General features: G+C 40.9%; 2 protein-coding genes across 2 annotated transcripts; both read left to right on the top strand.

Moving 5' to 3' along the window:
* The first annotated feature begins 156 nt into the window (after positions 1-156).
* Positions 157-18,517, top strand: kpna4 (karyopherin alpha 4 (importin alpha 3)). Its single transcript, XM_008425818.3, has 17 exons — positions 157-427; positions 3,394-3,438; positions 3,567-3,656; positions 6,302-6,331; positions 6,525-6,577; positions 8,082-8,177; positions 8,473-8,558; positions 10,612-10,698; positions 10,917-11,086; positions 13,154-13,198; positions 13,295-13,426; positions 13,792-13,920; positions 14,502-14,606; positions 14,692-14,763; positions 15,683-15,845; positions 15,926-16,020; positions 16,113-18,517. The coding sequence occupies exons 1-17, from the start codon at positions 359-361 to the stop codon at positions 16,206-16,208; spliced, it is 1,563 nt and encodes a 520-aa protein (XP_008424040.1). The 5' UTR covers positions 157-358; the 3' UTR covers positions 16,209-18,517.
* A 219-nt stretch (positions 18,518-18,736) lies between these two features.
* On the top strand, positions 18,737-26,242 carry trim59 (tripartite motif containing 59). The gene is made up of 5 exons (XM_008425819.3): positions 18,737-20,273; positions 22,380-22,672; positions 22,756-22,977; positions 23,075-23,284; positions 24,367-26,242. Exons 2-5 carry the CDS (start codon positions 22,418-22,420, stop codon positions 24,979-24,981), a joined length of 1,302 nt encoding a protein of 433 aa, XP_008424041.2. The 5' UTR covers positions 18,737-20,273; positions 22,380-22,417; the 3' UTR covers positions 24,982-26,242.
* The last annotated feature ends 212 nt before the right edge of the window (positions 26,243-26,454 follow it).

Here is a 26,454-nt window from a genome sequence, read left to right as displayed (position 1 = left end):
ATATATATATATATATATATATATATATGTGTGTGTGTGTGTGTGTGTGTGTGTGTGTGTGTGTGTGTATTAATAGATATGATTGCGTGGGCATTGAATGTGAGGTAGTAAGGTGTGGCGCTCCCACCACCCAGACGTGAGCAGAGAGACCAATGAGAGTGAGGGGGATTTCCCCACCCTTCCTCTACGCCAGAGTGAGGCTGCCCTCCACCACCCGGCATTCCCAGTATGCACCGCGGACAGCAGCAGTAGAATAGTCAGCTAACGAAAGGCTACGAAAAGAGAACCAGAAAAGGGGGTAGCTCACCAGCTAAATTCAAGAGCCTAACTCTATCCAACGTTACCCAGAAGCGCTAACATGGCTGACAACGAGAAACTGGACAACCAGCGGCTGAAGAATTTCAAGAATAAGGGCCGAGATTTGGAGGTAAAAGTTGTGCTGCTGATAGGAGTCTCCGCTTACGGTCGGCGCTGCCGCCGCCAACGCTGCTGCGTTCACGGCCACCGTTCGCCTCTCTACTCCGCTGTGACGTCGTTTCTAATTCCCACTCATCGGGGAACTCTGGTGCCTGAACCCGGTCGGGGCCTTCACTTATAACCCAGTGGAGACGGCTGGCCTCGCCGTGGAGGTCTCCCCGTTTGGGTTTTTGGTTTCGTTACCCCAGCAGACCGCGCTTCTTGTTAAACATGTCAGAAAAGCGTCCGCTGGGTGAGCTAGGCCCGCTGGGGCATGCTAGCTCAACTGAAGCATATCATTTCCCGATTCCTTTTTGCTCGGTGTCAAATGTAACCCATGTAACTAAAAGTATATATAGTAAATGTAAATGTTTAATCTACTGGAATAGAAGTATTCCCCTTATAGCTTTGTTAGCATGACAGTAGATTAACGTCATTTTAGCACTGCAGCAGGCTAACCTGCTTAGCTTGGTAGTAGCTGCAGTTCCACCCATCCCCCGTCCCGATAATCAAAAACAATGGCGGAAACCAGTTAGCTTCTTAGCTGCCGTCTTGCGTTGCTGTAAAGTCGGTGTAAATAATTACGTTTTGACTTCGTGTTTAAATTACGTGTGCTTAAATCCCAAATATCTACTTTTTTTCAGTTGGAATGATTGACAGATGAAAGCTAAACATGCTAGCTGTTGTCGGATCAATACATAGCCAGGTGATTTACAGTCAGCTCGGCGTGTCAGGGTCTCATGGAGGCCGGTGGGTGTCGATATTCGTCTATATCGGCTCACTGGTGGTGTGTATGATTCCGAAATACTCGTACATCCTGTTTGACAACTACTTTCTGTCAGTGAGACGGGCCTCAGGGGTCATGTCGTCTTTTAGCGTGGTAACATCTATACATTGAGGTATGTAAATGCTGAACACGCCCTTTATCTCTGAACAAGCACCTGATCGCCAACCAAAACTGTATCTGGTCATTTAAATGCCATTAAATGTATAAGTGCCCCTGTGTTTAGACACACATGACTATATTTAACTCTGGCCACAAGTGAAACACCAGATCAATTATGATTGTTCTGAAATTCACACAACTTGCAATAAAACGGGTCCAATTCAGATTAAGAAATGTCAGCAAATAATAAAATAAGGTCTTCTCTTATGCAGATTAAAATTCAATACTTACACCCCTAATCAATCCTTGCTGAAGTACAGTGCAGGCCATTTTGGTTTAAAATGTAGTTTAGTGAAAAATCATCCTGATTAATGATTTAATCAGCACTTCAGTTGATTAGATCATTGCCATCATTGTGTTTGAGGCAAACTATTCTCCAGTGGAAGCATGTGGCGGGTCTGTTGAGTTGAGCAAACTGTTGGCAGTGCTGGAAAGGAACGATTCTTTAAACTTGAACAAACGTCTTACAGAATCGGTTCAGTGTGAGCGCGTGTCCGTCTGCCACGACCAACTGAAGAAACATGAGGAGACTCAAAATATAGACTTTCATATCCTTCAGGGATGTTATCCCAGCTTCACGCTACCATGCTTTTCCACCAAAGTTTGTAATAAAATGTGCAACATTATATTACCGATTTTAGTTAAAAGCAGAAAAGCAATAATTTTTCCTACTATTGCTATAAACTACATACTAATTATTAGTTATTGTAATGTTTATATATTTTGGTATTTATGCATAGAATTAAACAAAAATAAGCAAAATTTTATAATAAACACCCGAAACTTATTTATCACAGAGTGACACCAATATACCAAACTGATGCTAGGTTGTGAATTAGTCCAGCTATTTGCATGAGTAGTCAGCCTGCAGCCCACTTCTTACCAGACTTATTTATTATATTGATTCACTACACATAAACTGAAATATATTAAGCCTTTATTTCTTATGACTTTTAATGGTTATACCTTACAGATAATGAAAATCCAAAGTTCACTGTCAAAAAATTACTGTGAAAAGTAAAGCATATTAATTTCATAGAAAGCTGAGTGAAAGGGAAACTTGTGGAAGGTAAAGGTGCATCAGCAACAAGGATAACTACAGTTTAGATGATTTTTTAAAATCCAAATCTACTCCATAATTTGGGGGGATTCACAAGGAGTCGACATCTACAGAGCCTTAAAGAGACAAATCCCACATGGGCTACAAACATCATATTCCTCATGCCACGCCAATACTGAACCAAAGACAAACGTCGGGCGTTTCTCCTGATTTGAGGAGAAAAAGAACTGGACTGCTTCTCAGAGGTCCAAAGTTCTGTATTTTAAATGAAAATAAAGTTTGCATTTCTCTGGGATGCCACCACAGCTCAGCAGAACCACAGGCCGATGGCCTCCATGCCCTGCCGCACTGATGCAGTGAATTCATGCAAGCAGAGCCCCATTAAAATAATGAAGAGAACATGCTTTTCAGAAGCCTAACATTTCTGTTTCTAATTTTAGAGTTTGACTTTCTGAAAAGAGTGTTGGCAAATTTAAAATGTACACAATATTCAGATTTGTCGAGCTGTACCTGTAGTTCGCTCCATGCAGTCGAGGAAAGTTCCCATCACCTTTTTGGTTTAAAGTTGTCACAAGAAGACAACTTTAAACCATAGATGCATAAAACTATTAAAAACCTCAATATACTTAATTTACGTTTGCACTGGGTAAATATTGGCAACTGTTAATACGCGTTTTAGACTCTTTCAGTCTTTGCAGTGGAGTCGTGTTTAAATCATAGAAATTCATCTGTTATTGCAGATGAAAATATTTCTTACTAAGTGAAAATATCCCGTCTCAAGTTGCAGTGGGTCAGACTGTACATTATGGCTTTCATATGCAGTGTCCAGCTGTGGAGTTTAACTTTGCTGTACGATCAGTGATTTTGTATCATTTTTACTTTTATTGGTTGAGATTCTTCTTGCAGTCTAATGTTCATATGTTCTCTGCAGACCATGAGACGACAGAGGACCGAGGTAGTGGTGGAGCTCAGAAAGGTAATCTCTCTCTCGGTCTTATTGTATCGCCAACTAAAACTACCCAGTTAGTTTTCTGTGTCTAATCTGAGACCTGATAAATATTCCAGAGTTTTTATTATGTATTTACTCTGGTCCTTTCGCCGCAGCACAAAAGAGATGAGCACCTCCTGAAGAGGAGGAATGTTCCCCACGAAGACGTGTGCGAGGACTCTGATGTTGATGGAGATTTCAGATCGGTACGTTTTATTTTTTTATTTCTCTGTTTTCAGTCTGGTTGTCGCCTAAAAATCTAGTCAACAATTTTTGTCTTGATATTTGAATTTGTGCTGCTCATGTGAGGCTTCTTTGGTACCTTGAGAATACATCACTGTTCAGAAATAATCTCATGAAATTTACCGACGTAATCAAAGTGTAAAGTGCAGCCCAACCTCGTCCTTCCTGTTTCACGTTTAAATTATTCCTTTGTGGACGTTGTTAATGGTCTATAAAAACAGACTGAAGTCATAAATATTAATAATCAGTTTTCTTGTTTTGGGTGTTAAGTTTACCATCAGAACTTGAACTATTCACTGTTTTTACGGAGTATTTCCACCAAATAGTATTCATTTGTACTAGAGTTGTGCAATGTATCGAATTTCTATCATTTTTGCAGCATCAAAAGGAACCACAAAGGCAGCAATATTTAGTCATCTATAATATTTTAACTCGCATGCATTACTACTGCATGCCAATGGTATATTTGGCCAGATGAAGGGGATTTAGCTGCATAATCAGTACAGATTGAAGATTGAAGTGACTGAGCTCAGTAGTGGGGTGAAGAAAAGAGAGAGGAAAATGGAGATAATAGTGACAGTTTTCGCCAATTATGTCTAATATCATACAGGTTTTTTTTAAATATTGCGCAGCCCTAATTTTGCTCTTGCATCATAAAACCCTCTGTGGCCGTCTTTCAGAACATGCAGTCGGGGCGAACATCAGAGCGGTCTGTGTTGCACACTAAAAATGTCACAGGGAGGGGGGGATCGATCAGGACTCCCACCTTCAGTAAAGGTCTATGGGTTTGGTGGCATTCTGGGATTAAAATGTCCACTCAGCTGTTGAGAGTCAATCACTATAACTACTTTACGGTGCTGAAGGCTGCTTTTGGCAGTATATCAGCAAAAGCCCACTGGTCAGACTTGGTGAGAGGCTTTAGAGGGGCCTTGTCCCTGGTGTGGGAATATTGAAAGGCATCTACCGTAATGCCTGAGTTATTTTTTCTGACACATTTGTTTTTATTCTCAGATCTTCTCTGTTTTTGTTTGTTTTTTTGTTTCATGGAACTTTTCTGCCAGGCAAACACTTGAGTCACCTGCAAACATAATGACTCAAGGTGGTTGCGGCTTTGGCTAACAAGCCGCTAGTTAGCTTTTGTAAAGTGTAGATTTATCACAGGTAAAGTGTAAATTTAGCACCTTTTGGCTGGATAATGTTCATCTTCTCCATTGACTCACTTCTGTTGTCACCTCGTAAGATGTTGTGTTCATTCTGTGCTAAAAGGCTTGACACTACTACTATAAATTTAAGACGCAGGTCTTAAATTTAAATGTTAATAGTCTTAAAAAGGTTGTTGTATTTACCTGAATCTCTTAGCGCAGTGTCTGTTTCAAGTAATGGTTTCAAATGACCAATCTACACCTGACTTGAGGTCAGGTGTAAATTTACACCTGACCAATTTACACCTGTAACATCCAGTAATATAAAATATTATATCCATCTTCTGCACATAGTCTGATTTAACGAGTTCAAAATGTAGCAAGAGCTTAGCGACTCAAACAGAAGACATTAACCCCAATAAGTGAACAATCCTCAGACGTCGTCATATTTCTAGATGAAATCACTGGTGACGTTTGATCATTTTATATCCACCATCGTAATTCTTCAGGAATACTTAACTACCAGCAGAAATAAACTGATTTTCAGCTGTATTTTTGTTATATGGGTATAAAAGGAAATGTGCAGAGTAGAAATGGAAACAAGTTTGTGTAAAATTGGGGTGTGAATGGATCCTAGAACTCTGTCAGATGGCAGCAATCTGATCTAAAAGAGAGAAGTCGAGGTCAGTGGGTAATAAAAGCTGAGTATCCCGCAGCCTTCAAAAGTGTTAAGTTCATGCATCTAAAATTAAGGCTTTTAAAATGTCTGAAAGTAATTTTAAAAAAGTTTACCTTAAATACATTAATCACGATTCTTAAATTTTGCATTGACAGAACTATTTAATCTCGTATATTCTATGTATATATTTTTTCCTTGCTGGACTTTTCAGTCAAGCAAACGTTTGAGTCACACTAAGACGTCTTAATTTCATGCTGTGACTGAAAGCAGTTGAGGCTACCGCTAACTAGCTTCTAATATGCCCTAGCTAGCTTTGTGGGTTTATCACGAGTAAGTGCAAATTTATTACTATTTGGCTGGAAGAAGTTTGTACATTTCTGTGGAGATATAGGTCTTAAATCAATTCATAAGTCTTGAAAAGGCATGAAAAAGTCTTGAAATTGACTTGGTAAAACCTTCAGAAACTCTGTAAAAAGGGCGATTAAGGTGCCCTGCATTCGGTGAAGTTTGGTGTAGAAAACATGGGTTGAGGTAAAACGTCAGTGATGTGTTTGTTATGCATCCATCTTGTAGGCCGCTGTAAAGCATGGCCTGCTACATCATCAGCCGTCTGTGCTCCTCATTAGCTTGTAACATGCAAAACATCAAGAGGCCTTCTTTGTTCACTATTTGTCAGTAAACGCACCATGACGACCTTTCAAGCTTCACTCTCATTCTGGTGTTTAATGTTTAACACGTTTTATTTTACATCTCTTCTGAAGCTAATCTCTGTAATCTTCTTTTGCAGCAAAACACCTCTCTTGAAACAATAGTACAAGTAAGTTGATTTCAGTATTTTAAATTCGTTTCTGGGTTATTCAGTCAGGCATTTTTAAACATGCAGCAACGTTGCAATATTTTAAAACTGTTCAAATCGATGCCAGTAGGAAATTGCATTGCGTTTTTCAAATCGATGTATTTATTTCTTTTAAATGCAGCACTGCTCATATAGTTGCTATGTTGACTTGCAGAATGCCACCAGTGATAACCAGGGCATCCAGCTGAGTGCTGTTCAGGCTGCCAGGTAAGGAAACGCAGCTCATGTCTGTTTACATATCTACCGTTGGCATATCATTAAATTATTCTTGTACGATTACACAGTAATGTATCTTTACCAAAGTAGTCTGAAAACTAAATGAAGATATTTCAGGATTTATGTTTCTGTTCAGTTGATGTTTGGTCTAAAAAGTCACATGTTGCACATTATAGATAAAAACAAGCAGGACTTTGCAGCGAGTTAACTTCACTGATCATCCTGCTGAGGGTTAGTTTGCCATGTAAAAAGAGTTTTTGCTCGACTGTAACAATGATTCACATCTGCCACGCAGGTGTATTTATAAGCTGCTGATTCTGCACTTGGACACCATCGCTTTTATTTTCAGCAAGCCTTTTGGTTATGGCTGATTGGCTCTTGTAAAATAGTGTTTCAGTGTTGCAGTCTCAGAGCCCGACAGTTTTTCCCCAACCAGCATCAGACTCATCTGTGTAATGGATGCTGGAAAAGGCCATGCATTTCACTCATGTCGCCCTTTAGAAGTGGAGTCGAAAGCTGCCAAAATAATCGGATCAATCTCCTTCACATTTCAGGAGGGTTTTTTTTTTCCTTTTCTATAATGCTTTTAATTATTTATATTAAACCTTGATGATTTAATTTTGTTGTTTTGAGCTTTAAAAACGGAGCTCATAAACATTATAAACATTGTCTAATAGAACAGATGGGTTTCAGAAATGTTAACTTAGACCATACTGCAAAAACACAAAGTCTTACCAAGTAGTTTTAGTCTTGTTTCTACTACCAATATCTTGGTACAATTGAAATGAGTCAAAACAAACTTACAGGTAACTTTTTAGCAAAAATAGAAGCTTGTTTTCAATAAATAATTCCTTAATATTGGTTTTTTAAAATGTATGACTTCCACTGGCAGATTATTTCACAGAAACAAGACATTTTCCCGTGTTAAAAAGTGAGCTAATCTGCCAGCAGAACCAGTCACCATGTCAGAGTGTCTTGGGTTAAATCAGGACGAAACATTTGCTAAACCCAAGTTTTCCTGGAAAAGCGATCAACCCTGATGATTTTGTTGGCCGTTTCTCTGTTGTGATGTTTGCTTTACGCAGGACGTCTGCGCTTTCTTAAAAAGTTTTAAAGCAGCTTAAATGTATGCATTTAAGCTGCTTTAAAGCTGTAATTTCATTTGTTTATTTTTTGACTTGTGCTCAGACTCTACTTGAGACAGTTGAGGTTATCAATAAACTATCTGCTAATAAACCTTTGCTAGCTAAAGGAAAGCAAAGGTAGAGCTAGCTAGCTTTCTTACGCCCATTTTGGATAAATGTAAATCTACCGCCAGTCAGCTGGATGATGTTCGTCTTCACCATTGGCTCACTTTTCTTACCAACTCAAATTATTTATGTGTTTTCCATTATCTTTTGTACATTTATGTTGTGATAAATGTCTTATTTTCCATTCCTAATGATCTTAAAAAGTCTTGGTGAAACCTGCATAAATCCTGTTTGTAATTTCACAGGAAGCTGTTGTCCAGTGACCGTAATCCTCCCATAGATGACCTGATTAAGTCTGGGATCCTACCCATCTTGGTGCACTGCCTGGACAGAGATGACAAGTAAGCTAGCTGCTTTTCTGTCTGCGCATCTGCCTGCAGTAATGACTCACGCTTTATTTTCCTTCCCTCCAAGTTTGTGATAATTATAGTCAAAGTTAGCCTCATTCCTTGGTCCTGTTCAGTGTTATGCAGATGAGTTGCTTGGATTTTGTCTGACTCATCCGAACAGTTCTGCTGTTATGTAAAAGTGTTCTAGTTTTTCCAAAGAAAATCAGCGACTAATCATCCTGCTGATATTGTCAAACTCTGCTGCCTAGTCCCACCTCATCAATCGGTCCGTCTTGTTCCCCTGCAGCCCGTCTCTGCAGTTTGAAGCCGCCTGGGCTCTGACCAACATCGCGTCGGGTACCTCAGAGCAAACCCAAGCTGTGGTTCAGTCCAGTAAGTTCAACTCTGCCACAGACATCAAATCCTTTTATTTCCACATTGTTTGATATGTTCGGATGAACAATAGGAACGACCCGGAGAAAGTTTGTCTGTGTTTTTAATTCTCCCAGGGTAGAAGGAAAATCACAGTATTTATACTGATATTTGTAGAAACAGTATGACAGATTTTTATTTATTATTTTTTTAACTCTGCTAATTACACTCTAAAAGTGATATCCCACCCATATCTAAAGTAGTTGAGAGATTTTTGGGACTGTTGCTGTTTGGAAATTAGGTTTCCAACCAAAAGTGAACAGAGGGGTTTATTTTTTAATACTTTGTCACCCTGAAGCTTTTGACCAGCTGTTATTTCCATGAGTTGTTTCATTTCTAGAAACTGCATAAAAAGCAGATTTTCTGCAGGATCTTATGGCCTTCAGTTTAGTTATATTTAAATCTTTACCTTTTCTTTTTTTGATATGTCCATATTTTCCACACTGACTTTTAAACAAATTCAGTTGCTTCTTAAATAGGGATTCAAATAAGTTTTTGCTCCTGAAAATGAAAATGGTTTAATTCCGGTTTAGAGAATTGAGGTCAAAACATTATAATTCAAACATTAAGTCTTCAAAAATATCACCCACTATGAGCTTCTTGTTCATGATAAAATGGAGATTTAATATTTACTCCTAAACCAAACCCCACTGTCTGTATTTGCTGTGAAGTTTTCTTTATGTACTTAAAAGTTAAAATTAAGCAACCCCAAGTGTAAATATCATGGCGTCACATGAAAGACGAGTTAAAACAAAATCATATGGACCTGGCTTAACTTAAGTGATTTCAATCTAATCTGCAAAGTAGAGGTGTGCCGATCAGGTTTTTTCCTACCGATACCGATTCCGATCACCCATGAGGGCCGATCACCGATACCGATCACATAACTATTATTTTTTTAATCAAAAGGACTGCCGGTTACATTATGTGGAAAAAGGAACCATAAATTCACCTTAATTTAGACAAAAATTTGTTTTAATAACTTTTTCTAAGAAAAAAACGGGCATTGTGCAAATTGTACTGCCACCATCTTTAACAGACTGATAACATCTGAAGGCTCTGAAGAGGCTAAATAATGCAAAGAGTCAAAATAAAACCTCTCAAAATTGCCAAAAAATTCAAGTATAAAACTTAACATTCAAAGGCAAATACAGGTTCCATTACAATAAACAATCCTGAGTTACTGAATGAAAACTTCCTGATCGGTGATCGGTTTGTGTGATCGGCAACAAGAGACAGTGATCACCGATCATACACTTTTTCACGTAAATCGGACGATTATGATCGGTGGCCGATCGATCGGCACACCTACTGCAAAGTAATTTGTTTTCTGAATTAAGAAACTGTGTGGGCTTTTAAAGGGTCTTAATATCTTCTATTGACTTCCTGAAACTTGGAGAAACCCTGAAAAATGTGTAGTAATTTTCAAAATATGGCTCGTAGATTTGATTTCTGATCTAATGCATTAGTTTCTCTTTGCACGCCGAAACTGCATGGATTAAGTTTTAAAAAGAACATAAATTTTTACTTGAAGAGTTTAGCTTTTTCTTATCATGTCACAGCTCTGCAGGTAGTGCCATGTTAATGATGCTTGTGGGGTTATTAGTGCTGGATTGGCCTGCGGTTCTTAGTGAATCCAATGGGAAAATCTGATGTTGAAACACTGCAGGCGGCTCGTTAGATAATGATTGCATGTCTAAAGAGGGTTGAGATATACTTTGTTTCAAGCAGCCTGTTTGAAGTGTTTCAACTTGCCAGAAGCTACAAGCAACTCCGAGGTGTGAATGATAAAGTAATGGCTCTTTTAAGCAGAACTTTCCAAAGATATTGAACCCAACCTGAAGTAGACGTCCGTTTATTAGCCGTTCGGTTCTCCTCTGCAGATCTATAACTATATAAACAAAACTTACATCTTCTGAATTAAGCTAGGATATACTTTTTGTTTTGGCATGTCTGTGTATAGCCTTGTGTACTCGGACTTCTGTCTTCATCACAATCTGTTTGTTTTGTGAAGACGCCGTGCCGCTGTTCTTGAGGCTGCTCCACTCTCCTCATCAGAATGTGTGTGAACAGGCCGTCTGGGCCCTGGGAAACATCATTGGTGAGTAACCGCTGACTTCATCTTGTTCTCTGTTCACAAAGATTATGATGAGAAAACACGCATTTTATATTTGACAAAGGATGTCAGAAGGTGCAGCGTTTCCAAGCCGTATTGTTGTGCTCATCCAAACCAAAGCAACCTGCCTGCATGTGTTATTTTTTTTGTTTTTTTTTTAAAGCCGTTTGAAAACTCATTGTGGTTCCTGTACATGTATTCAGGTGACGGCCCACAGTGCAGAGACTATGTGATTAGCTTGGGAGTGGTCAAGCCCCTGCTGTCCTTCATCAGCCCCTCCATCCCCATCACCTTCCTCCGCAACGTCACCTGGGTCATGGTCAACCTGTGCCGCCACAAGGACCCCCCACCTCCGATGGAGACAATCCAAGAGGTGTGTGTGTGTGTGTGTGTGCGCGCATGCGTGTGTGGAGATAAAGTATGGATTCGGGCCGAGTGATGTAACTTAAAAATAAAATCTGAGCTTTTTTTTTTTTTTTATACCAAATTTGATTTCTGATTTTAATCCATTTTTTCCCCTTACTTTTTTCCTTAAAAAATATATAAACGACAGAAAATATCTTAAAAACTGACTTTTATTTCAGTCATTTTTGAGTCAACTTGAGTTTAAAGTTGAAAAACTGTAAAACATGCTTGGTCAAACAAAATGGCAGTTTTTGGGTGAACTAACATCACTCTGAACTATGGAATTTATGAATGAGTAAAAATCCAATTTTTCCAAGAATTTAATCTTCAAAAATGGGAAAATTGGATAAATTGGTATAACCGTTAACCCAACTTAAGTGTGTATATAGGCACAATTATTTTGTTGCTTATCGGGACAACATTATTTTTTTGTGGAAGTTTTTTTTTTTTTTTTTTTTTTTTTTTGAAATATTTGTTTTATCTCAGAGATACTCCAAATGGTGAATATGCTCATTTATGTTGCAAGAGCTCCTAACTGGTTATTCTGCAGGTTTCAGTCCTTTAAAGCAGTGGTCACCAACCCCCGGTCCGTGGACCGATACCGGTCCGTGGACCGGGCCACGCAACAAATAATTAAATATTTCCGTTTTATGTACTATTTGAGTCTGGAGGATCTTTTATTTTGAAAATCCTTTAACCAGATTCTCTCGGTTACTTGCGCACCAACATTGACCCCACAAGCAGCAAAATGAGTAAGAAACAGATCAGACATCTTTGCAAAGTTTATTTGCGAAGGGGAAAAGGACCCAGAAAAGAGACAGGAGAATGGATTTATCCCGGACCGGTAGGTGAGTCCCACATTACAAGCCCGCTCTGCGTAACATGCGGCGACCAGCTGCTAATGAGGCAATGAAGCTTCAAGCTGCTTTGCCACGTAGAGACCAACACTGTGCTCAAGCAACACACCTCGGGTGTCATCGTCTCCCATCACTCCCAGATGGAACCGTCTCGTTGCAGAGAAACAAGCTCAGGGCTCCCGTTAGTCATTATCGTGAATTAAAATTTTCACGAAAGTAAAATGTTTGGTTTTTGTGGCGCATCTGTACCTTATTTTGAAGGGATATGTAAACGTTACCATAGCAACCAGAGTCAGAGCGTTTGGGCAGTGGTCGAGAGGAGATGAGTAGAGCTTGTGAGTCTTAAGTCTGGTTTAGACCGAAAGATTTAAGAATTGTCGGCCGATTCTCCAAACCTCTGTGACCACAGAGCTGATAAAAGTACAACAGGTTCGATCAGTTCGAGTGTCCAAGGCAGGAGCAGCACGAACCGATTCCAGTCACGAACATTCCGATTCCAGAGGATAATCCAGTAAAACCCCCAACATAGTGGGAATTTAGAATAACCAAACATGGATGACAATGTAGAAGCAATAGTGATAGTTTGTGGAATCATTTTAAGGAATAAAAGACGTAACAAAAAGAAAAGGCGGCGGATAAAAGACGACGGTAGCAGCCGCTCTATTTGCTGCACTATGATTTGGAGGTGAATATTTTTTCATAGTTAACATTTTTAACTGAATAAACGTATATAATAATGATCTTTACATATAATAATAAACATTTCCGCATATCATCTCAGATATCTACCGGACTCTCAGTTGCGCGATATGTCAGCTGTTTGGGATTCCCCTCTGTTCTTACGTCACCGTGCTTTCTGATTGGCTACCTGTCACATTCAACAAATTGTATTCTCGTTCCCAGTCAGGGAAAAACCCACAGGCTGCGAGAAAAGGGCCAAGACAACCCAAATTGGGTATATTCAGGCTTTCGCTGGAACACCAACATGCAGAAGCCTTATCTGAAAGTTAAAACTTCTCCCCTCACCCCCCCGTCCGCGTCCGGTCCGCGGTAATAAAAAGGTTGGGGACCACTGCTTTAAAGGACACCACAGCTTCATGTGAAAAGATTGAGTTGTGATTGGTTTATTTTTTTATGCACCTGGTGGAAGTTATAATCAAAGCTTTATTTATACCCAGATCCTGCCTGCTCTCTGTGTGCTGATCCACCACACTGACGTCAGTGTAAGTAACAAATTAGTTTTTTTTGTGTTTTTTTTCTAAACCATTACAGATCAGAAGAGCAGCAGAGAAAAATCATCTATTTTTTGTTCTTTCCAGATCTTGGTGGATACTGTCTGGGCTCTGTCTTACCTGACGGATGCTGGGAACGAGCAGATCCAAATGGTCATCGACTCTAGCATCGTTCCTCACCTGGTACCGCTGCTCAGTCATCATGAAGTTAAAGTTCAGGTATGAAAAAGAACCAAGACAGTTTAGAGTCTACCATGTACCAAGTACCAATCCTAGGCACTGCGCTGACAGACAGCGCCCCCTGCTGCTGCCTGGAACATGATGCACACTCCTTATACATTAGGGATGTTTGGGTGTCGGGCGAAAAATCAGCTTATGTATAGCAGTATTTAAGTAGAAGCATTCTGTTCCCAAAGTGTTGGGTCGTTCTTTATTGACTAGAAACTCCAACATTAGTCAGGTCTGTTCAGTTGTTTCTGCTTCTTAAAAAACTTTGTAGCAACTTTACTTCTATTCTCACTGCGACTACTTTCACACCTCCTCATCCTGTAAGTTTGTGTTTTCCGGTTCCTCTCCACATCCAGACTGCTGCGCTGAGGGCCGTTGGTAACATAGTGACCGGGACAGACGAGCAGACGCAGGTGGTCCTCAACTGCGACGCCCTCAGCCACTTCCCGTCGCTCCTCACTCACCCCAAAGAGAAGATCAACAAGGTAAAAACCCGTCTCATTTTCACGCCTCACCGACGATCTTTGGAAAAACTCCACCTTTGATATGGAAGTGATGAAATCTGAGACTTTGTGCAAGTGTGATTGTCATGTGTGAGAGGTTATGGAGTAGTATTAGATAGCCAGTAGACTAGCCAGCAGGAAGACTCGTGAGGATGAAGACGGCGAAGAAGACCGGCCACTGTAGTCAGTGACAGATCAGGGTGGGTGGGGTTTAGCTGTGTGTGTGTGTGTCAGAGTGAATGTGTGTTCTCATGGGTCGGAGGAGTAAAGGGTGCTGAGAAATCTCTGCTGATATCGGAGTGCATCTGAGACCAGTCATTAAATAAACCGAGGCCTCGTTTGTGACTGGACGATGATTAGAGCCTCAGATCACCCAACTCCCCACCCACAAGCACGCTCGTCTCAACCAGAGGTCAACTCATCCAGGTTGACCTCTGGGTTCTGATCCAACTCGTAAACACTTTTTATGAGTTTTTATTTTTTTGCAAGCCTTTGAACAGTTTATAAGTAGCATGTGACCAGTCTCAGGATTCATTCTTGTATTTGAACTCCTTGTCCTGCAGGAGGCAGTGTGGTTCCTGTCCAACATCACAGCAGGCAACCAGCAGCAGGTGCAGGCTGTCATTGATGCAAAGCTGGTTCCCATGATCATCCACCTGCTCGACAAGGTGCGGATCGTTTGCTTTGTTGTTGTGAAGACGACTTTAAATAAAAAATAAAATCTGATGCTTATGTTGAATTTTTTCATTTCAGGGTGACTTTGGGACTCAGAAAGAAGCAGCCTGGGCCATCAGTAACCTGACGATAAGTGGGAGGAAAGATCAGGTAAAATGTTGTTGCTCATGTTAATGCTTGTTTTTTTTTTGTTTTTTGTTTTTTTTTAAACACTTGCAGGCTGTCATTGATGCAAAGCTGGTTTGACACCCTTGGTGTGTTTCTGTTGAGTAAAAAAAAAAAGTTAATTTTACAGAAAACGCATACATTCATTCTGTAATTTAAGCAGTTTTATCAATTAACTTTGATTATAGCTTAGTTTTTCTCAGAAAATCTGAATGCCTTGTACCAATAAGTATTATTTAAATCATGTTATGGCCTATATCAGGGATTCTCACTCATTTTAAGATCATGAATGTGTTAAAGGGCCAGTTGTGGCAAAATGAAACGAAACTTCAAATATTATAGCTTAATCTGCATAAAAAATATTTAAAAATACAATTCTGAGAATTAAGTCATATGATTCACTTTATTTTCATAATATTGTGACTTGTTGTAATTTTATGACTTTGCTCTCATATTACTACAGCTTTATTCTCATACTGTTTCGACTTTATGTTCGTACGAGTTTATGCTTGTAATATTCCGACTTTATTTTTGTAGTTTTGTTTATTTTTTCTTGGTATGGCCCAGATACTCTCTAGACTCTAGATAGCAACTAAGGTATTTATGGAGGGCTGGATGTGACACATGTACACAATCGCATGCAGGACTGACTGACACGCTTGGGTCAATGCTGAAAAAGATAGTCCAGAATACTAATTTTGTACATATTAATGGAAAGTTGAGTGGAAGGAAAACGTGTGCACCCAATTGTGGTAACTAAACATTTTTAGATGCACCTGTGTGTTTGAAAAAGTTGTTGATAAATATAAATATTGTAGTTGCCATAATACACGTTGAAAGTGAACATAAATGAGTCCTTCGCTTACAAAGACTTATTCCTCGTCTGAAATGTGTCGTCCCACAGGTGGCCCACCTCATAGAGATGCAGGTGATCCCTCCGTTCTGCAACCTGCTCACAGTTAAGGATGCTCAGGTCGTGCAGGTCGTTCTCGACGGCCTCAGTAACATCCTGAAAATGGCCGATGACGAGGCGGAAACTATCGCCAATCTCATTGAGGAGTGCGGAGGTACGTTCAGCCGTCGTCTCTGCACGGCTTTTGTTTTCATTTTGAACACTGGATCACCTTTGACCTTTTATGTTCCGCAGGGCTGGAAAAAATTGAGCTTCTGCAAAATCATGAAAATGAAGATATCTACAAACTGGCATATGAAATAATAGATCAGTACTTCTCATCCGATGATGTAAGTGACACACAAGCAATGTTTTTTGTTTTTTTTATTCTTTTTCGATTTTTTTTCATTGCTGACGCTTCGTTTCTCTGTTGCTTGTTCAGATTGACGAAGACACCAGCCTGGTCCCAGACGCCATCCAAGGCGGGACTTTCGGCTTCAACGCAGCCAACGTGCCAGCCAAGGGGTTCCAGTTCTAGACGTCACCCCGGGGGGTTTATTCTGGAGTTTTGTTCGCGATGCAGCACCCTGTTCAACATAAACCAATTAGGAGAGAAAGAGCGAGAGAGAGCGAGTGTGAGAAATTCGATCCATTGTGCTTGGCTCGTGGGATCCATGGCTGCATCTTATCTGAGAGAGAAAAATATGTGGATTTCATTTGGCATTCCAGGGGGAAACCAGCCCAAATGAAGTTTGAGATGGCGAGTGGGTGCGAGTGAGAATGAGTGGCTACATGTTGCAAAAAAATAAAAACAAAAAAACAGTGGGAAAAAAAATCTAAAAGAAGCAAAACATCTACATCGATTGTGTTGAGACGACACGCTGACGTAACTTCTGTTTTTATCGGAGCCGTCGACTTCCGGGAAAACTTCAAACGACGGAAAGAAAAGAAAAAACCAACCTTGGATGTGGATGGGAACCGTGGACACTTACAAATAGGAAATCAAGACATCTTGAAATATCTCGAGAAAAAAGCAGAAATGAATATAATTATGAACAGAGATGAAACAGAAATCATCACAATTCTGCAATTCCCCCCTCCGCCACGAGAGGGCGCCACCTAGCCCCCTCAAACCCCAACCAATCGGCCACGTTTATCAGACACGAGTGTGAATGGACTCATTGTGTATGAATGTCTGGACTCAGCGCAGAGGAGCCAGGTTCATCTCCTCTAACGAGAACGCCCTCTGATTGGGCGACCATCCTCAAGCCCCTCCCACCCCGCTTTCCCCTCACCCGTCTCTCCTCGAATGGGCGGGGCCAGGAGTCCGACTGAACGTATCGCGTGTGCGAGAGAATGGACGGATGAGTTGTGTGTGTGCGGGCGTGACTGGGAAAGTGCGCGTGTCTGGATGAGAGCGCATGCGGAGGCGGGAAAAAGACAAAAAAAACGACGACATCTTGAAGACAAACGCAACAACACAGTACCGCAAAGGTCGCAGGAAAAAATTTCTGCCTTCTGAATGAGGCCGATCCTCAAAGAACTTTGGAAAATGGAAAAAATAAATCATCACAAAGATTTTTTTTTTTTTGTTCAGAATTATTATTTAGTATTAATTGACACTGGACATTGTTTCTGGGAAGCGTGGAGCAGCAGCAGCAGTGCATCGAATTAAGATGCTTTTGGGCTTTTCTTTTTGCCTCCAGTGTGTTCCTCTTTTTTTTCCTTTTTTTTTAATTTTCAGCTTTTAGTTCCACCGCTTTTCTGTAAAGGTGAATGACGACAACCGTCTTATTCCATCCTTCCACCTGAACGCCAGACGTGAGCTTGATGCTGTGAAACCTGTGAACCAACCAGATCCTCCTGTAACCACCTCACCTTTTCTTCATTTCGCAGCGTAGATCACCGCTTCGGAGCGCTGTCGCCACAGCTTTTGAGCACCGCCACGGGAGAACAAATCGATGGTCACGTCTCGTAGGATTGTGAATCATAACCCTTGCATGTACCTAGCACAGTTATTTTTAGGGTAATTTTAGTTTCCTTAGGCTGTGAATACAGTGAAATTTTCATTTTGAGTAATACTGTGCTTAAATGTTACATGTGTCCCTTTGCCCCCCTCCCCCACGCCCCGCCCTCCTTTCTGCTCACTATTGTCAAATTTACTAAATAATCTGTATGGTTTTGCACATGTACTGCAAAGTGAGGCCTGGGTGAGTTGGTGGGCTCCGACCCGCCGCCGACCCCTTTACATTATGCATCACTCAGCCACAGTCTTTGTTGTCTTTCTAAAGTGATCTAATTATACTTTTTAGTGCTATTTGAGAATAGAATTACTTTATTTCAGGAGCAGCAGTTGACGAATCTGCTGCTGTATCTCAGCTTGACTTAGAGGGGATTTAACCTCGCTCCTCTCAAAAGGTCAAAGGTGTCCCATGTGTCAGACTGGAGCTGTTCAAAGCGGGTTTACCTGAGTAATAAATAAACCCGTGAACAAGTTTGCTGTAACTTAAGTACCTTGCAGAGTCCTCTCCCTTTACCCCTTTTTGCTCTTCTACAAGCTAAATGTACAAGCTTAACCTCTTTTTTTTGTTTTTTTTTGTTTTGTTTTTTGTTAACCTCAAACACTGTAGTAATGATTATTATACATTGTGCTCATAAACCTTCTGTTGAACATAGGGGTAATATTTTTTGTTTTTTGCAGCATTCCTTGTTAGCAAAGTGGTTTCAAATCTTAAAATTATGACCTGAAAGAATGGAGAAAGATTAAAAACCTTTTTTTTCCCAGGGAGAAATGAAGGTTAAAGGACAGGTTGTCTTCATAAAAATAAATAGTGAAACCCAAAGTGAGAGACTGAGTGTGGGTGTCTATATATATATATATGTGTGTGTGTGTGTGTGTGTGTGCTCTCTTTGTGAAAAATCTATTCTCCTTCCGGAACAATTTGAACCTGTGTGTGTTGCCATTTTGCACATGTAGACTGTAATTTATATATATAAAAAACTTTTTTTTTTTTTTACATATTTGTTAACTGTCACTTTGTTGTGACTGTAAGGTATGTGACAGATAATCAGAGAAAAAAAAATCCAGCTTCTCTGCTTTCTTCCTGTTCTACTGACATTTGTAGAAATGCACAGCTTTGTCAGAAACAACCAATCACTCAGGAGGGTCTTCCTGCTGTCAATCATGCTTGTGTATACACCACTCACGCTCTCCATTTTTATTATTGGCGCCTTGCAACTAAATTTCAACATGTACATTTTATATGTGCAGTTGAATGACAAAGTCTGTTCTGAGCAACATGTACCCAAGCATGACTGATGACACTTAGACCCTCTTCTTGGCTGTGTTTTGACCGGGAGCTTTGTAAATCTGCAGATCACAGTAGGATTAAAGGGAGGAGGTAGAGGAGCTCTGTTTTTTTACCTTCCCCCACATATTCTGTTTCATGTTATTCTGCCATGACCTAGTGACAGTTTTCATAAACGTAAAAAAAAAAAATTAAGTTGCATACTGCAGCTTTAAATGCTGTACATTAATTTTACAACTTTTGTTAAAAAAGAGTGGCCAACAAACCTGAGCACATGTCGGCTGAGTAATCAGCCGCCATATTCTGATTGCTCCAAACAATTGGAATATGTTTGGAACATTGAACCTTCAGTACCTAGCATCATGTGCATCCAATGCAACATTAATGACATCATTAATTCTGTACATTATTCAAGTTCCACGAACGGGTCAATGTTTCGACTTCAAGTTTGATCATGGCTCCTTTTGTCAGTTATTCTGGTTTCTTAATGGGAACCATGATAAATGGAAACAGCGGAGGGGGAAACGTTTTCAGAAAATAATGCAATTAACGTATAAATTCTTAATATACTTTGTGACTTTTATCTCCATAATACATACCCGAATAAAGATGCTTAATGTATAGACTTCTTCACATAGCAAAGTGCCAAATAGTGCCACCGCACGTTTTCAGCTAAAGCATAGTTTCAAAGACCGTTTCAAACGAGAGACGAGACGCTCCCTGATTGGCTAAACTGGCCAATTAACCGTTAATCCGCATGCGCATTATCGAAAAGAAAAAATGGACACGGTCGGAAACGTATGCTCCGTTCAATATGTAATCGAAAATGGGAAGTTCCGAGTTCCAAGAGGGAGGGAGGTGATGTTCTGAAATTTGACTCGTTTTCAAAGGTTTGTGTCCCGTCAAATGACAGAATTGTACAACTTAATCGCATTTGTTTTGTGATTGAAAGAATAACGTGATGCATTGGTGCGCACCCGAAACGCCACAAAGATTAGCTCAGACTTCCGAGGCTAAATAAACGCAGCATATTATTCAAGGAACGCCATAATAGGGTTAGGGGTTAGTTAAATTTTATGTTTTCAGTACGCTCCGAAAAATTGAGAAACGTTTGATACGTGAGCTAGTATTCTTTTCGCGTTAAAAATACAATTTCCTTTTTTTGGATGTTAACGCTGCTTCCGTGTTACGACCTGTCTATTTTGGAAATGCAAGTTTACTAGATGTGCATGAAAGCAGCACGAGAAGGAAGAGGAAAGGAAAAGCTGTTGTGGATACTTTCCACTGAAAATAGGGTAAGTGAATGTTTTCTCCTAAAACATTTCTATATTAATTAACATTTCGTTACCAAGCTGTAGACCACCAGGTGAGTTAGCCGACTAATCACAAACCATAAATAAGTTAACGTATGCAGTTTTGCGGATAATTAGAAGTGTTTCTAATTATCCGCAAAGGGGTATTGGTGGGAAGTAACAGTGTGGTTAAGAAGAGGGGGGGAAAAAAGCAATATCTTTTATGTAAATAGCTTGTTAAACTGTGGTGTAGAGGAGGTTTGTGAGAAATGAAGACTATCCTGAAAATGGGATTAATGTTGAACAAAGCTTTGTTTATAACGCAGATTTATCCACAGCTGGACTCCTGCCAGCTGTTCAGATCAGTCTGGTGTGTGTTGGGGTGTGTGTTGTTTTTGGGGTGGTGGGAGCTGGCACTGCTCTGGGCCTTTTATTGTCACTGTAGCTGCTGACCGTAACAAGAGGAGACACTAAACAACATAACTGATCGGGGTAATATGAGCTAAGTGTTTTCGGCTGCCTTCTTGTTGCTAAGGCCAAATATTCCCAGGAACAAACTGCTGAATGTGGTGAGGTTTAGCTGCACATCTGCATTTAATTTTTTCTTTTTTGATCTAATCAGCCGAAATGTCTTCTAATTTCTGAATGCCTGGATCAATAAGTTACAAGCAACCTAGAGGCACACACACACAGCTAATGATTTGGAGAGACCAGTTAAGCTAACAATCATATTTTTGATCAGTGAGGAATCCAGAGTATCCAGGAGAAATAAACCCCACACATGCATAGGGAGAACAAACAGAAAGACCCCATGTCAATTTCTTCTTTTAGCCAATAACCTTTTGGGAATCACCTTGTCGGAGCTAAAATACTACCTTATATCTATTTTTAATGTTGTTCATAGATTGAGCTAAAACAATAATACATATTTCCATAAGTATGAGTGGAAAAGCCTCAAAGTTTCCCATTTAAAGTTGGTTCTAGAAGATGTCTGGCAACATCTGTGACCTGTTCCTTAAGCTGAGAAGTCGGTTGATGAAGGATTCAATGAGCAGCTTAGCAAACAAAGAAACAAACAAAAAAAAAAAACAGTCTAAATATGTACTACGCTCAAAGAAAATCTCCTCATAAAGGTCATTTGCTTTTTGTTTCCACCTGGGCTTTTCCCCCTCTAAAAACAAAAAGAGCGTTTATGCATGAAGAGTAAAGTCGTCTTCAGTCAGCCAGCTGACGCACCGCAAAGGATGGATATAGGCCAGTTTCAAAACTGGACCTTTGTTTAAAATGTTGATATAACAGCTCATCTGTTGTAGCTGCCATTTAAAATTGCTCTGTCGCTAGAAGATGTCTGGTATGTGTAACGACAACACGGGCCCAACCCGTCAGCAGCTCAGCAAACGAGCGAGAACAAAAAAAAAAACCCAAACAAAAAACACACCCCCACTAAATCTGGCCAGGTGCTAACACCTGAGAGGAAAAAGCATCCAAAGTCCTTGAGCTATATCAGAATGAGACAGTTTATAAATGTTACAAACATAAGGAGGACTTAATGTTCTGCATATAAAAAGTGTGGAAAGATATTAAAATAATATGGCCTAGTTAATGTTCTGAAATCTAAAAAAAACATGTTCGAAACCTGAAAATCGCAAAAAGTCAAGCAGAGTAAGAGCAAATGTACCAAAACAGAAGTTTTTATGTTTGAAAACAATAAAACACTGCATTTCAAACCCAGTTAAGAAACTTTAAAGGTCACTGCAGTTAAGGGGGAAACGCTTATAGGGTCAGCCATTTTGAAAATTATCACCTTCCTAAAGTAATGGCCCAAGCAATTTAGGCAAAAGAAAAAGAAAATCACTTTTGGTGACGGAAGTGACACTGTTCTGTTGTTTTCATTTTACCAGTAAAAAAATCAGAACCGAGCCAAAACCTAACTCAACATTCTCACTGTTGTTTTACTAAGCAGCACATTTTGATCTTCTTTATTCCTCTTTTTATTATGATGGTCAGCTTTGTGTGACAAGTGCTTTAAATTACACCCACACCCAGATTCTCCTGATTTGATTTGATTTCCTCCAATCACACCTCGAGTTCTTGAACTCCTCCCTGCAGGTGTGGTGACCCCCACGGCGTCCCGCCCGCCTCCAGCAATGGACAGCCTGGAGGAGGACCTGACCTGCTCCGTGTGCTACTCGCTGTTCTCCGACCCGCGCGTCCTGCCCTGCTCCCACACCTTCTGCAAGAGCTGCTTGGAGAACCTGCTGCAGGTGTCCACCAACTACTCCATCTGGCGCCCGCTGCGCCTGCCCATAAAATGTCCCCACTGCCGCAGCGTGGTGGAGCTGCCGCCCAGCGGCGTGGACGCGCTCCCGTCCAACGTGTCTCTGCGAGCCATCGTCGAGAAAGTGAGACGCGTTCTGGGTGAGGTGTTCAAACTAAAAGAAAAAAGAATCAAATACTCACGCTGATTTGCGCCTTGCCGTTTCAGTACCAGAGGGACAGCGAGCCGCGGGCGCCGTCCTGCCAGGAGCACCGCAGGCAGCCGCTCAACATGTACTGCGTCCAGGACCGGCAGCTGATCTGCGGCCTGTGCCTGACCGTCGGCCAGCACCACGGCCACCCCATAGATGACCTGCAGGCAGCCTTTGTCAGGGAAAAACAAACCCCGGCGCTGCTGCTGGCCAGGCTCTCAGAGCAGAAGTGGAGTCAGGTGAGGGGGCCGGGGGGGTGTAGGGGGTTGAGCGGCCCTCTGGGTGTCTGTGGGGGGAGAGAGGTCAAAGCGTAACGCCGTCCCCCTCGTGTTTCAGGTGTGTGAGCTGGGGGAGCAGCTGGAGCAGGAGAAGGCGCGCTGCGACGCTCTGCTGAGGCAGGACCGGCAGGAGATCAACCAGTTTTTCGTCTCTTTAGAGGAGGTGCTGGCCAGGAAGAAGCAGGAATACCTGGAGGCTCTGAGCGAAGCTGCTGCAGAGGTGGCCGTGACCTACGACCCCCTCATCCACAGAGTCAAGGAGCTGCAGGTGGGTAAAGCCCGGCCACGACGAGCAGCCAATCGGTTAATTTCATGGCAAATTAAAGTTGCGAGCGCGATCATTTTCATTCTGATGGTTAATGTTGCTTGTTTCATCAACTTTGTTCAAAGACATCATAATTCATTTTACTTCTGGTTTTGGTTGTAAGTGGTTTTAAATGTTCTTTATTGTTTTTTAGAGTGGATATATAAAGGTTCCAGGGTGGAGTGTTATCTACAAAATTAGAGTTTAGGCAAACTTCCACTATGTCATTATCAGCACTTCGCTTCAAAATGGTCTGGAAACAACAATATCGTTTATCACAATAATTACTATGACAATTTATCGTCCAGCATAATTTTATTATGGTGACTGGCCTCGAGATGGAGATGCAGTTTGTGGTCAGTAGGAGGACATTTTTTTTTAATTATTATAATTACTTTTTGTATCATCTAGCAATTAAAGTAAATGAATCTTTTATCAAACCCATAATTTGATCATAGTAGGAAAACAGTCCTACATTAAAAATGTTTTCTTAACTAAACAAATGGTGCATTTATTGAGACTCTGGGACCTTTCGTGTCTTCAGATTGACCCCACAGGTTATGTGGACAGAGAAGGTCAACAAATAAAGTTGATTTAAGTTTGATGAATCATTTCAGTGTTCATTTGGGCCATATGTGTTTGGAATATTGTCAGTTTTCTGGGTTTTTATTCACATGGATTATAATAGAGTGCCTTCTAACGAGGAGAAAATGGCCCTCAGCATCACAGATCCTCCACCGTATTTGCCAACATATCATTTTAATTAATGGATGGATGATTAAAAGTGGCCTTTTAAATACATGAAATATTAAAAATCATAAAAACTCTCAAATGAAATCACACAGAATTTTAAATACAGTATTGTTCTGACAAAAAATTGAAAGTGAATAAAAAAATAATGTTGCATTTGCCAATGATTAGGAAAGTGCAATGAGAGACGTTTTTATTTCACATTTTACACTGATAATAAATCAAATCATCCACTTTTCATTTTATTTTTTGTTTTTAATGGTTCTGTGTTGCTTTAATTGGTTGGCTGGTCCCAGGAGGAGCAGCTGGACCTGGTGTCTCTGGGGTCGTCTGTGGAGGAGGAAGACTCCCCCCTGGTGTTTTTGGAGAAAGTCCATCAGTTCAGAGATCGGGTGGAGAAGTTCATCAGAACCCCGCTGCCCTCCGGGATCAACCTGTCGGTGACGCCGCGCGCGGCGACCTACCTGCAGCAGAACTGGCCCGCAGTGACCATCAGCAGCCTGGAGCAGGCGCCGGTTCCCAAGCTGCGCTGCTGCACCAGATGCGACGGTGGCATCGGCACGGAAACCGGAGCCGAGGCAGAGCCGCCCGTCACAGCGGCCTGGGACCGGTGGCGCCAGCTGCAGCCCACAGCTTCCGTAGCTCTGCTGGGCCTGCTGCTGCTGCTGCTGGCGGCGTTGTGGGCCAACCCGGTCGGAGGCGCGTCGCTCGGGTTCTCCCTCCTGTCCCGCCTCAGTCAGCTGGCCCAGAGTCTGAGCGGCAGCCTCGTCACGTCCGTGAGGGACACAATGGAGGCGGAGTGCGCAGAGATGGGGGCTGCAGTGCAGAGGTGGGGCTCGCAGCTGTCTGTGCTCAGAGACCGAGTCGTTCAGCAGGTGGCTGCTTTATTTAAAACGTCGACGTCTCGCTGAGGAAGGCCGAACTGGAACCCAAACTGTCTGAACGCGGAGCCAAAGCAGCCTCACTTTTGTTACTTTCTAAACATCTGCTAGTTCCGATTTTGCATTAACAGGTTGAAGTTTCAACATTTAAAAACCAAAACTACGTTGTGTTCAGCCTAAACAGCAATGTTTTTTTTTGTCTTCTCAGCGAAACAGGAATTTAATTAAGCCAGAACCTCTTCTGCTCATTTCCTGTCAGCACACTTAGGAGATGAAGAGGAGAAATGCTGCACCAGCAGATGCTCAGAAGGTTTTTTGTTCATTTCCTGGGCGTTTCACTCTACAATTACACATTATGTAGCAATATTCATTTATGATAAGTGTTGCTTTCTTTTTATCATATTGCTTCTGCTCGTAATAAAAGATGCGGGAACTTGCATCAGATTTTTCTATGGCATTATGGGACACGTTGCATGTGGAACATACCACACTAGACTGTTTACAAATAATGGAGGAATGTGTTGCATAAGGAGAGACTCCCAATCTGTGCCTTTAATTGTTCTGCCTTTCCATTTCCTCCAGGACCAGCACTTTTTTATTTTATTTTTTAATCGAAATGGTACATCTCGACAATCTGCCTGAGAATTCATCACGGCGCCTTATTTACCAGGCTGGTTTGATGCAAACTGGGATTTTGAAATGTGGCAAAACCACAGCACACAGCCCTCTGAATCAAAATAAATGTAAACTGTAAAAATCTGTTGTAACCTGTAGTTTTTATTTTCTATAGACGTTTTAAATAGTCGATAACTAATGCAATAAAATGTGTAGAATTGCATCTTTACAGCTTCCATTAAACTGTGAAATCAGACTATCATGCCATGTGCTGCCACCTACTGGACAGCTAGTGCAAGTTCATAAATGACACCTTCGGCTCATCTCGCCGGTCCAACATGCAGACATCTTTACAGGTTAAGAAAAATAAACTAAAGACGTTTTAAGTAATAGTTGCAATCAATCTCTCCATTCATTCATATATACATTTTTTTTTTTTAGAAATTGAACATGATAGGAACTATATTAACATTTTACAGTTGCAGTAGCTTCCTACCTATTGCATCCCTCTTCCACCGTGATCTATAAAGATCCACATATTCGCTTTACATCGGTGGCATGTTCTGCATTTCAGTTTGAGTTCCTACACACTGAACAATTGACTTAATGATATCCTACCAATGGATTTCTGACTTCCAGTCCTTAAACTTAACTAAAGTTTGGGATTCTTTTCAAATGTTGAGGCGTCACATGAAGAAAAAAAAAACAACTTATTGCATAGCAAAAGCTGCTCTGAATTTGTCAAACCAGCACTAAACTATTATGTTAGAAGAATCAGAAGAGCATTTAGCCAATGTTGTAAAGAACGTTCACATTACTGGTAAAATCGTAAACTAAAACCAAATGGACATTTTCCCCTGAATATGATTTAAAGAGCTTTAAATGTGT

The sequence above is a fragment of the Poecilia reticulata genome, chromosome 13 (assembly GCF_904066995.2).
Source record: "Poecilia reticulata chromosome 13, P_reticulata-male-v2, whole genome shotgun sequence".
Taxonomy (NCBI): Eukaryota; Metazoa; Chordata; class Actinopteri; order Cyprinodontiformes; family Poeciliidae; genus Poecilia; species Poecilia reticulata.
Note: the sequence above shows the minus strand (reverse complement) of the source record. Positions and strands in the feature narration are given on the sequence as shown.